General features: G+C 38.7%; 1 protein-coding gene across 1 annotated transcript in view; it reads right to left on the bottom strand.

Moving 5' to 3' along the window:
• The window catches only part of WASHC5 (WASH complex subunit 5), a 28,224-nt gene that overhangs the window by 11,735 nt on the left and 4,088 nt on the right, over window positions 1-12,401 (bottom strand). The window contains exons 4-13 of the mRNA XM_086465104.1: window positions 11,508-11,592; window positions 11,209-11,309; window positions 10,054-10,246; window positions 7,930-8,082; window positions 5,275-5,388; window positions 4,003-4,174; window positions 3,002-3,129; window positions 2,034-2,163; window positions 813-925; window positions 28-194 (exon numbers count right to left, since the gene is read on the bottom strand). Coding sequence (XP_086321230.1) covers window positions 28-194; window positions 813-925; window positions 2,034-2,163; window positions 3,002-3,129; window positions 4,003-4,174; window positions 5,275-5,388; window positions 7,930-8,082; window positions 10,054-10,246; window positions 11,209-11,309; window positions 11,508-11,592 — 1,356 coding nt within the window. The remainder of the gene's footprint in view (window positions 1-27; window positions 195-812; window positions 926-2,033; window positions 2,164-3,001; window positions 3,130-4,002; window positions 4,175-5,274; window positions 5,389-7,929; window positions 8,083-10,053; window positions 10,247-11,208; window positions 11,310-11,507; window positions 11,593-12,401) is intronic.

The following is a 12,401-nucleotide window of genomic DNA, read 5'->3' as shown; positions in this document are numbered from 1 at the left end:
TGGAAGAAGCAGCTCCTGCTAAGATACCTGTCAATTAACTGCCAAGCATATGAAAGATCACCAACTATCTGCATGGTGATCAAGACCTCCTCTTTGATGTTGATAGTTCGGATCATCTGATGGAGAAATTTGCGGGTGTCAGCCAGAAACTGGCAAACTTGCAGGTTAGTTTCCAGCTGGTGAAACTCTTGGACCTATATTTAAAAAAAACAAACCCCATAAAACAACTCCTTTATTTTCTGTTCATCTTTAAGGACAGCAATAGAAACACAACCAGTGAACTGACATATTTCTTCAGGATGTTATTATAGTAAGATGCTTCACAAATCCTGGCCTACTGTTGACTGCATTAAATAATAAATTTCACAAAGTTACTTGCAGAGGTGCACTGTGAAACACCATACTGAGTATTCTTCTATCTCCTGGAAGTAGGAGTGTACAGAAAGCAAATATGCATATTTTTATTTTGTCTTTCAAATTACCCTCTCTAGCTTCAAATGATTTTACTTTCTAATAAAATGAGTAATGTTGCCAAATAATGTTTAATACTAAAGTAATTTCTTCGAAAAGCCCTACTAACCCTCAGCTACAGGTGGCACGATTTTTCATGCTATACTCCTTATTTTACAATCACAAGGTCTATAAGCAAGTCCTGCTTAGTGTGTATTTAAAATTGCAAAGAAGTAAAGACTTAAACAATTGCTAAAACGCAGATCTGTTTTGTAACTCATCTGCTGGAAGCCAGTGCACGTGTATCAAATGCTGTTTTTCAAAAGGACAATGCCATTTATCTCAAAATTTCTTTGCCATACCTCCTCCAATGCCTGTATTAGCTGCACAGTTTTTCTGCCTGCTGCAGTAGAATCATCGTAGTTTAGAGACATTATTTGCTTGGAGATCTCTCTGAACCAAGCCTGAAGATTTTCTATGTAAGAACAAGAAAAATTTAATCAAAACTTTCCATGTATCATAAGCAACAAAGACACAGGGAACTTGCTAGTTAAAACAAACAAACAAACAAGCTATACGTGTAGGAGATTATTTACGTGCTTCCATCTTACTCTTACATTTCTAGTCTTACAACATGTAGATTTGTAAAGTGGCAAACACTCAGGTAAGTGTCACATGCAACATTAAAAAAAACCAACTACCAACACAAGTGGGCATTATAAAATGTACACAAAGATGATAAAGCATTTTAAATCATAAATTTGTGTTTTATAAACTGTTTTACAATGTTAATTGCCTTGGCAGTTGCAATTTCTCTACTTTAGCTATAACTCTGCTGACAGCCAAATGATAAAGGGAAGTATTTCAGTAAGGTAATTCTGCTTTTAAGTGGAAGCAAAAAAGAAAATTGCCTGTATTCTAAGTTTCACTGGCTTCGATTGATCACAAACGTTGCCCTTACATCGACACTTTACGCAGTGTTCCTGATCAAATAAGAGTGATTTACAGTTCTTATTCTTACACTAGTTCAAGAATAAAAAGTATGTTTCAAAAAACAGAGCAAGAAATTTGGAAAGAAATACAGATTCAACATTTTTAGGTCCTTGGAGAAGTTGGAGAATACCACTCAGTGCAGAAGAGAGGTAAAAGAAGGTTTGAAAAAAAATACAACCCAAATCCAGGTTACAACTAGGGAAAGAATGAGGGGAGAGGTTAAACCATCCCCATATTTAACGGGCACGATCTTTGCACTCCTTCGTACGCAGAACACAGTAACAAGAACTCCATTATACACAGAAAAGTGAACAGGCACTTCATAGTCTTACCTGGCATATCTAAATAAAGTGACAAAAATATTTTAAAAATATGGCCTGGTAAATATTAGGCACCTAAATATGGCTGACATATGGAACATATGCAGAAAACCTAAACAAGACAGCATGTAAGAGACCTCTGCGGCAGCTGAGGGACATGAAAATCTTTCTTATTAACAGTATTAGCCTCATGTATTTTCTTTTGGTATCAGATTAGAAATAAAAAAACAAAATTACTTTTTTCGCCACAGTTTAGTTTTTAATAATTACCATTTTTCTCCACTCTAGTAAGAGGTTTAACTCCTGAGAAGACATCAGCAAGCTCAGTCATCCTTTCAGATCCCTCTTTTTTATAGTTCTCCCATTTTGTTTGTTTTTCTGACAGCATCTGCTTGAACATCTATTGAAAAACAAAGCATTTCGTTTACAAAACTAGCAAGAAGGCATCCTACAATAGAGGAAATAAAATATTGAAAACAGATGGAACTGACTTACAGGGATTACTACATAACTTCAAGATCTTGCCAGAATATTAAATAAAAATTAAAAACATTAACAAATACAGCCAAGTGTGAGGGACATACAGTGATAGAAATTAACTGAATTTTAAAAAACAGTATGACGCAGATACTCTTGATTTTTAGTCACTTATAAAAATATCCAGAAACTTTTTTAGCTTAAGAGATCCTAGAAGACTGGTCTAAGGCTGATTTATACTTCACACAGTCATCTCAGCTTGCGCAGAGAAATCCAATTCAAAAGAGCACGTACGTGAAGTTAAGCACACTCTTTTGAATATTCTACCAGGTTAGTACCAGAGCATCAATGGAGAAACTTTCAGACATGGCAGAACTACATACACTAACTGTAAGAGTTTTCTTGGCAGCTTATCCTCAACATACAAGAAAGCCTGAGAAAGAGAAGTATGGCAGGATAAAAACTTACACAGCTTCCTCAAAAGATTTTATTAAGCCTGTTTTCAGAATCTTCATGTAAAATTCTGTGTAAATATGAACACATTGGCTAAGAAAGAAAACTGCCAATTATTGAAAGACTGCAAAAGTAACTTCCAAGCAACAGTAGTTTGTAAATCTTCCAGAGAAAACTCACAATTAACGAGTCAACATAATCGTTCTTTATGTGAGGGGACTGTGCAGTAAAGGTACTACTACTACTCAAGTCTTCAGCTCTGTTCTGCCGCTCGGGGGAAAACGCGGAAGGCGGCAGCAGCACATTACCTCTTTCAAAATGAACTCAAATTGAGCTGTATCCAGAAGAAGCTGGAAAAGGATCCTGGGATTGTACCTTGAGTCTGTCAGAATCTGATCCTTTATCTGGCGGAGACGTTTGTTATTTGGATCACAAGCTGAAAACGGAAAGAAAACATTTCTCCACTGTTAGGAATTTGGCCAAGCTTTTCAATCTTTGTAAACAGACTCTTAATAGCTTGAAAACAAAACCATTCTGCTCTGATATCTAAGTCCCCACTTATTCTCCCTTTGCATGGTCTCACCACTCTTGTACAACCCTTCTTTAGAACAGGAAATAATTAAGGTTTCTGTGGTGCTTCAGCCTTCTTAAAACTCTTCTGCTGGCTTCTGCAAATTAAATGTGAATTCAGTACACCTGACTGAGAAGCCCAGCAATCAACTTTTCTAAAAGCGTTACAGAAAACACATGGAGGCGTAACAGAAGCCCTCTCAGATACCAAGAAGCCCCAAAGACAGCACATTCAACCAAGAGAATGTCTAAATAGGTAAGTTTACAGGCTTAAACTCATGTCAGAGACATTATTCATTAAGTTTCAGTTGAATTTCAGTTCAACAGAATAAGTCCCTTGGTATTAAACTATGAATTACTCAGATATCAAAAATTTGGCTACTGCTTTCCTGGTGCTAGGTAGAACTTTCAGAACGATGCTTTAAGCGGTAAGGCAGAAAAAGATGTAATTCCCAGATCTTTTCTGCAGAGTATTATCCAACAGGGTCATGACTTCTCACACTGCTTTTTATATCTGTGTCTGGCTGGCAAGGTTTAAGGAGATGCACGTGTGCGGTTTTAGCCAAAGACTTTAGGAGGCTGTCAGCAGAAGAACAACTCAACAATCTGTCCAACACAGTAGATGAAACTCTGCTGAGTTCAACAGCAGCGCACACTGAACTTCCCTCGGGACCCAGCACGAAGCAGCAGTCCAGCAGCACTGGCAGCTCTGCAATACAAGCCCAGCCTGAAGCCTTACCCGTGTCTGCAGTGTGCAGCATTAGCCAGCGGATTGCTACATTGCAGTCTCGCAGGCAGTTCAGCAGCTTGGGAATGTTGTCCAGCACCAGCTCTTCCCGCAAACAGCCCTCTTTGAGAAACTGCTGCACCTGAGTGTGCACTCGCTCCGTGACGGCAGCGTATCTGCTTGCCTTAGAATATACAAAGCTTGCATCAACGGAATCCTTGCCTCAAATGGAATACATCATGTACAATGTGACTATGTCTTCCCACGAACTTAAAGGGCTCAGAGATCAAAGAATTATCATTACTAGTGGGCAAAATCATACGCTGCAACTGCATGACAAAGGGCGCAAGCTGAATTTTAAAGCAAAGGGCCTACACAGGAAGGATGTTTCAAACATACAGACTTGTAACCTTCCTATATTCACTATGTACTCTCTAGAAACCATTCCTAAAACATGGTACTAACATTTTGTTGCCTAATGAGAAGGAACTACAACAAAAATCTATTCCAGAATGGAAATACTTGTTAGGAATTAAACGTCAGCTCTACTTGGCAAACTTCTTCCCTAAAGTGTAAGGAAAAATGCCTGCTCATATTCCCCAAGTTTACTAGGCAATATATAGTACGGTTCTCCTAGTTGGACACTTCCGTGTGTTCTTTCCTTTGTACCGGGGTCAGATTCTAAGGAGGTCTTTAACTATGAGCAGTCAACTCATGTGTTGATTGGGCAAATGATCAACCAATCCAGTATTAATCACTGGTTTTTAGGCACGAAAAAGGTGATTTCACATAAAAAGAACTAACTGCGTTGTATCATATGACATTCCAGCATCATTCTTTTAAATCAGATGCTTTTTCCAGATTATTGTTTATTTAATTTGGAAGGCCCCATTTAAAACTGAGTGCCACACTCTGTCAGCATAAATGTGAAACTTCTAAAACCGCTATCTGTGAAAGACCAAAGACTCGTCAGCTCAAGGCATCCCAGTACTGAACAACGCGGTGATGAGCACTAGCATCTATTCAGTCACGTCACAACCCCGAAACTTTTAGGGGAAACAAGCACTGCAAGAGGAAGTGAAACAAGCAGTGCTGTGAAGACCAGATTTTGAAGCTTTGAAGTAGCTTTAGCTAAAGTTATGTACTCAAAGTACTGTACTTGAATGTAATGCAAATACTTGTATGCAAGAAAAAGACCCATGCATTACTGATGTAATGTTAACACACACGAGATGCCCACACAGCTTAAATCTTGCTAAAAATACCTAACTCTGGATCATGTACCTGCTCTTTGACATTTGGAAGATCCAGCGTGTAGTTGAGGGCAGTTTTAGCAGCTTTGTAGGGTTCCCAGGCTTCTGCTAGGTTTACAGTGATCCCCATGTAAATGCTAATAACCTAAGATTGGAAGCAGAAAACAAGAAGTTGCATTTATATTTTTATTAAGAAAAAGACATACTTTTCATTTAGCAATATGAGTAGAAAGTGAACATGCTGTGAGTATAAATATAACTACAGTTTTTTTGTAGCTGTACTTTTTTGCTCCACCACCTTTGGAATTCAAGGAGTAAGAAGACTGCAATAAAAGGCACACAGTTAACTAGAAGCTTAGTTCTGAAAACAAGCTGACAGTTCCTGCAGTCACTATGCACGATCCTTGGCCTCTATATTTTTTCTCCCATGAGCTTACGACTTTTTTTTCATTTCCAGACAATTAATGAAAGCAACTGGGGAAATGACTATGACAGGGGGGAAAAATTATCTGAGTGAACCCTACACTGATAATGCCCAAAGGACCACAATGAAATGTAATGCATGTTCTATGGTGAACACAAACCGAAGGAAATTACGATTCCACGCTGTGATTTTTAAGGAGCAAAGAGGAACTGATTTCAGACCCCAAGCCCAAGTTTAAGTGTGATTAAAAATACAGAATTGTGATTGACTTACAAGTATTTGTGAGATACTTGATTAAAAATGGAAGCCTCAGGTTACTGACAGATGAAGGATATGCAGAGCTGTAGCATCATGAGCTTTGTCACACTATTGCTCCAATATTCCTCCATCCAGCAGTTATCACACCTAGGACACTGTCAGCCTTTGAGCTCTTCTGACAGTGTCACAGAGGAAGCCAGTAAAGGCAAACGGGACACTGCTCTGCTGACAGAGGATCCCTCTCATATTGTTGAAGCAAAGCTCATTACTTCCAGTAGGTGACAGTGCCTCAAACAGCTGCACTTCAACTGCCAGCGATCACTTGAAACCAGCCCAAGAGTCAAGTGTTCTGTACGACGCAGCTAACTCCTCCGCACCCGATCACGAGCAGGCAGGTGTTTGCACTAGGAAGTCAAGTGAATACAAATGCTGGCATAACCAAAACTTCACAATGTCAAGTTCTCATTTCTAAAACATGCTTCCAGTTTTTCAGAAACCGACGGGTTCTAATGTCTATTAAAATAGCCAACTAGTACAGTTTCTTCCCTCCTTTCTTCACTGTTCCAGAACGGTACAGAATAATACAATTTGAAACCAATAGAGACATACAAATTCATTTCTAGTTTCTTTGTGACATCTGTTTCCCTTTCCTATCGACTACCCGGGGACTCCATTGTTACATGCCAGCCTATTTCAGTACAATTTTTGCAGACTAGGGCTTCTGGATGTAAATCGTAATTCTCAGTACTGAGACACGTAGTAATTCCATTTTAACCACTGCATCTGAAAAGGTCTATAGAATTGCACAGTGACAGGTTTTGCTTCTAAGTTATTTGGACAATGGCATGGAACGAATCCGTAACCAAGTTTTCAAATAACATCAGCGTGCGGGGATTTGCTGGAGAGCAAACCTGTCATCCAGAGTTTCCTTGGCAAGCAGGTAGAACTCACCAGCAGAAACCACGTGAAGTTCAACAACAATAAATACAAAGTCCTGCACTTGGGACAAAAGCAAACCCTCGTGACAGCACAATCTGGGAACTGACTGCCTACGTAACAATCCTGCAGAAAAGGACCTAAGTGTCCTGGTTGACAAACTGAATGTGAATTGGACATGCAGCCTTATGACAACAAAGACTGACCATACACTGGGCTATATCAGCCAGACCGTACCAGCAGATTGAGGGAAGTGATTATTTCCATCTAGTCAGCCCTCATGAGGTCCCATTTAGAGCTGATGTGTCCAGATTTGGGCTCGTCAGTATGGGACAGAAACGGACAAACTGGAATGAATTGAATAGAAGGCCACTGAGACACTTATGAGGACCCACCGTGAAAGCAGAGGCTGGAGGAGTTGGGTTTGCCCAAGCTGGAGGAAAGAAGACTAAGGGATCTGACTGTGGTCTTCCACTACCAAAAGGGAAGTTATGAATAAGGCAGAGCCAGACCCATCTCAGAGGAGCACAGTGAGGAGACAAGAGACAACAGTCACAAGCTACAACAAGGGAAATCCCAGCTGTACAGAAGGAAGAAATTCTTCATGATGAGTGTGATTAAGCACATGCACATGTGCCTACAGAGGCTGTAGATCTTAATTTTAGGTATTTTCAAAACAACTGGACAAGGCCCAAGCAACCTTATTTAACTCTGAAGCTAGCCCTGCTTTGAAGAAAAGGCTGGATTAGAAGATGCCTGTATGACCTTCCAGCCCATGCCTGTATGACCTTCCAGCCTACGTTTTTCTATGATTCATTTTACCACAATGGTATCAGAGTGGTTGATTCAAGCATTTTAGAGAATAACTGACGTTTTCAAAGGATAGCTTTCACCACTTATCCAGAAGGTTTGACTCAGACCATTCTGAACAACGTAAAAATTCCCCAGAGAAGAATCTATTCTAATTTTAGGACATTATTATTCTATAATGCAAGCTGTAAAAAGAAGGTAAATTGTTCCTGTAACATTAAATCCAGGAAACAGTTTTAAAACAAAATTATTTTTTACCCAATTATCTGGAAAGTACTTATCCACTATCTCTCTCATCTTCGCTTGCTGAGTGTGAAGAATAGAAGGGTCAAAATACAGTATCACATAGAGCATAGCAGCCTGAGTAGCCAGGGCAGTGCTGCGGTGTTCTGGTAACGGATATGCCGAAACCTAGGAAAAGGGAGCGAAACAAAGCTGAACGTAAATAATGCAACATAAACCACTTGCAGACATTATGGGGCACATTAAAGAGTACTGTATATAGATACTAGGAGGCAGGGAGGATATGTGGGTAAGCTGGACACGCTTATACATGAAGCATATTTACCAGATACATTTTACGGAACATAAAAGTTGACTGTCTAGATGCTTGCTAACTTTAGCAGGATGTAGCAAGATACTACTATGCTGTAAATTAATCAAAGGAGGGACGTACCAAAGAGCTTAAGATGAGTTGAAAGGAACAGAGTCAGAAATAAGTATTTCATAACAACTGGTCATGTTTGTTCATCTCTCATAGAAACAAGTATGCATTTAACTGAAGTAAAAGGCAACCAGGATGCAGATAATTTAATTATTCACCAATTCCGTGTACCAGCAAGATCAAAAAGATTCAAACTATCAACTGAATTTTCATTTAAAAAATACATAGGATAATATATTAAAAGACCTTCAGGCTAACAAAACAAGGTGGCACCAAAATCAACCATATATAATGATGTGACATCAAGAAAACACTTCTCTGCTTTTATTTACTAACATTCTATTTTTCTTCAATTTTCTTTGGTTATTTTCTTAGGTTAAGTGTTCAGACTAGTAAGAAAAACCAAAAAACTTCTGCCCACTGCCATCAAGAACAAGCTGTACACATCAAAGCAGGTAACACCTCAGACATAACAGAATTTACTAAAACAGGCTGTATTTAGTTCGGGTTGAGCTGAAGATTTCTACCCTACTCTTTGTGCTACATTTGGAAAAGGTATATAGGTTAAAATCATGCTATGTATAGAAACATTAATGGTTTTCATTACCAGCGGTAAGCACTACAAAATAGAAATCACAAATTGTAATGTTATTTTAACACAAAGGCAATAAACCAACAATATTATATAAAAAAGAGGAAAAGTAATTTTGATACAAAGTATCAGCTGATTCAAGCAAGATTTCTAGGCTGAGTACTTTACAAGAGCACAGTCTCACAAACACTTCACACTTTCCTATCAGACACAGCTATGTCATATATTGGGCTCTCTTTACAACTTGCAAAGTTCTCTTTTCTTGTTTCTAGAACTCTGCGCATCTTCAAAAAAATCTTACTGTACAGTACCTGAAAAGGCATTTGTCCCCTTTGAAGGTTAACATGTCTGTCAATAGTACGAAAGTGCTTTTGATAAGGTCCCTACTTTGACATTACTCCTGCCTAAAGACTTAAGCCTTTGTTTATTTCTTAGAACCATTCACTGATCTTCAAATGCTCATTTTCTTGCATCTATAAACTGCTTTGGTTTTCCAGGATTCACTAAAAGTGTGCCAATAATTACAGAAATAAGACCGCTTGTCCGTGCTAAAGACTGAAACCTGCTTAAAAGCAAATGCTTTGTTCAAGATCTCTCAAAGGAGTCACGATAGAAGCAACTGTAAATACAGTAGCCATTACTCATACTTTGCATCCATTTCTGTCTTATTTTATTAACACAACGGTCACAGTTGAGAACTGCAGTATTAGTGTTGCCTTTTAAACACACTGTCTACTAAGGGATGATGAATCTCTTCGCAGTAACTAAAAGAATGAAAATTTCTGAAGGAATTAAGAGTTATCAAGAGTGGCCCATAATTCACGATTTAAAGACATCAAAGAAAAACGTTTTTTCTACTGTTGGATTGGTGAAACACTGGAGCAGGCTGCCCAGAGAGGTTCTGCAGCCTGCACCTCTGGAGATACTCAAAACCCAACTGGATGCAGTCCTGGGCATCTGCTCTAGCTGACCCTGCTTGAGCCAGGGGGTTGGACTAGGTGATCTCAAGAGGTCCTTTCTGACCTCTGTGATTCTGTGATTTATTTTTTTCTGGGCTTCATGATTGAGTAACTGGGAAACCATTTTATATTCAGTTTTAGATCCCTCTTATCTCACAGTAACTTACCTGGTTATAAATGTCATCTGACCGTAAGCGGCCAATAACCATGCTAATGAATGTTTCACTTATGGGTACCCTGCTGAAGTAACTCTCGGGGTAGTTTGGAGGTCTTTTAGCTCCAGGTTGGCTCGAGTATCCTGTGCTTCGAAGCAATTTACAGATATCATCTAAATTGGAATCAGCAGAGGATCGAGCTGCACTGTTTTACAAAAGAAAGGAACAAAAATTGAGCTGTATGACCTAACCATTTCCTCTTCTCCCTCCCCTTCTAACCATGCCTCTCCTCCAAGAAAATGATCAGGTACTAAGGTCTGGAAAATTTTTGGTTGTTTACTCCGTGAACGTAATGTTCACCCTATTACAGGAGGATACCGATACCTGTCCATACTGGAATCCCAGATAAGCACACAAAGCACAAACACAAAAACGAACTTCATTCAAGAACAGAAACAAGCAGCTTTATAATCAGAGGAGGAGTTTTGTTCTGTTGTTTGTTTTTGGTTTGTAGGGTTTGGTTTTTTTCTTTTTTCTTCCCTATTTCTGAATTCCCCTTGTTGATCCACCTATGCATTCCAGAGTTAAAGAATCCTCTCATTATATACTGAGAGGTATAAACATAGCCAAAGAAGCACAGAAACAGGATACCTCCTTTCCTGTATGTGTGAAAGCATTTGCACTGACACCCTTTGAGACCCTAACTGTTACAAAAGTGCTGTCAACCTACCCTGGAAACTCATTATTGATTTGACTAATGAAGCACTACATGTAACTACAAGCAGCAATACGTCTGTCATCTAGATACTCTGGACTTTTCACCAAGATTCGCTCACACGGTTGAGAACCTGTGATACTTATACTTTTATAGCAATGTTAAAGCTGTAGCTGAAAGTTTATTTGTCAGTGGACTTCAAACTTCTATCGTGACAGCGTGAAATATCTGTTGCTCCAGTTTTGCAGCTAGACCTGGAAAACTAGCTAATGCTTGGAGTTCTATTAACATGCAGAGAGCTCTGCAGAATTATCAGAGTCTATCTGTATGGTCAGACAGTCAAAAAGTTGCTGATATGTCCATTTATCTTAATTCAATAGTCTAGTTAACTGAATATACTGCATGTTACAACCTTTCAGCCTCGAGTGCTTCTGAAAACCAATATACATTACCTGTATCTGTAGTAGGAAACCAACATTCTTTCTCTGACTTCTCCTTCAATCTTCTGGTCAATGACCAGCAGCATAACTCCATATAAATACAGTGCTTCACACTGTTTGGAAAAAGGAAGAACGAAGGGAAGAAACCACATAAATACAATTTTGTAGTAACATGTAAAGGCAAACATGTACTGGCAAACTAACCCAACATCACAGCATTTCCATGCATTCAGTAAATTTAAATCTTTGTCTAGTTTGGCACTAACCTAGTTGATTCATGTTCTAGTATTACAGAACTGTTCAATACTTACTAGAAGCTGTTTTCCATCTTCATTGAGGAGGACCGTTTCTAATGTTTGCTGAATGTAAATGCCTTCATTGAGGTCATCTAAGTATCTAGGGATCATAACAAAGAGCTGGTCATTGACTATTTTGCTCTCAAATAACGCATCCTCAGAATTCAATTGGCCAGTTTTCTCTGAAAGTCAACGGACACATCAGAACACTTCCCTAGTACAAGCAGCATGGAGTTTTTCAGATTAATAAGAAGAGATGCTTTACTATGAAATGAGAGGGTGGAACTCCTAGCTAGAGCCAACCAGTTGCCAAAAGCCTCCTGCCATATCCTGATGGTGTAACGTGAAAGACTCTACACGATACTCTGGAACTTACAGCTAACATCCTCTTAATCTTCTTGTGGATAGGTAACAGCCTGAGAAGAGAGTACCGAGAAGCCTTCTACTCCAAAATTTAGTAAAACTGTCATTTGCAAGTTACCTCAAAAACATCTCCTGGAAATACCATAAATTTATCTCAACTGAAATTTGGAAGGTAGAGCTAGAAATAGAGTATATTCATCTTGATTAACAGAAGATTTCTTCCTATTAAAAGATTTTCCAGTAGCCCTACTTACTAATAAGTAATGTTACACACAATTTTTAATGTAAGATCAATAACAAAACCGTTTCTTACGCTTAAGATTCTCTGGAACTTTTCCTCAGAGTATTGCATGAACATTTCATACTGTTTTTTTCAAGTAAGAGTAGCAAACTTGAGAATATGGCAACTCCACTGAAAAATTAAGGTCAGGAAAATGATGCCAATGAAAGTTAAAGAAAAAACTGTATCTGATACTCTGTTTTGAAAGACCACAAAAAACTGAGGCAAATAATATGAGGTCTCCCTTTATTAAAAAAATCTTCAAG

This window comes from Leptosomus discolor, chromosome 5, assembly GCF_034619465.1.
Source record: "Leptosomus discolor isolate bLepDis1 chromosome 5, bLepDis1.hap2, whole genome shotgun sequence".
NCBI classification, from domain to species: domain Eukaryota; kingdom Metazoa; phylum Chordata; class Aves; order Leptosomiformes; family Leptosomidae; genus Leptosomus; species Leptosomus discolor.
This window is presented reverse-complemented; position numbering and strand designations above follow the sequence as displayed.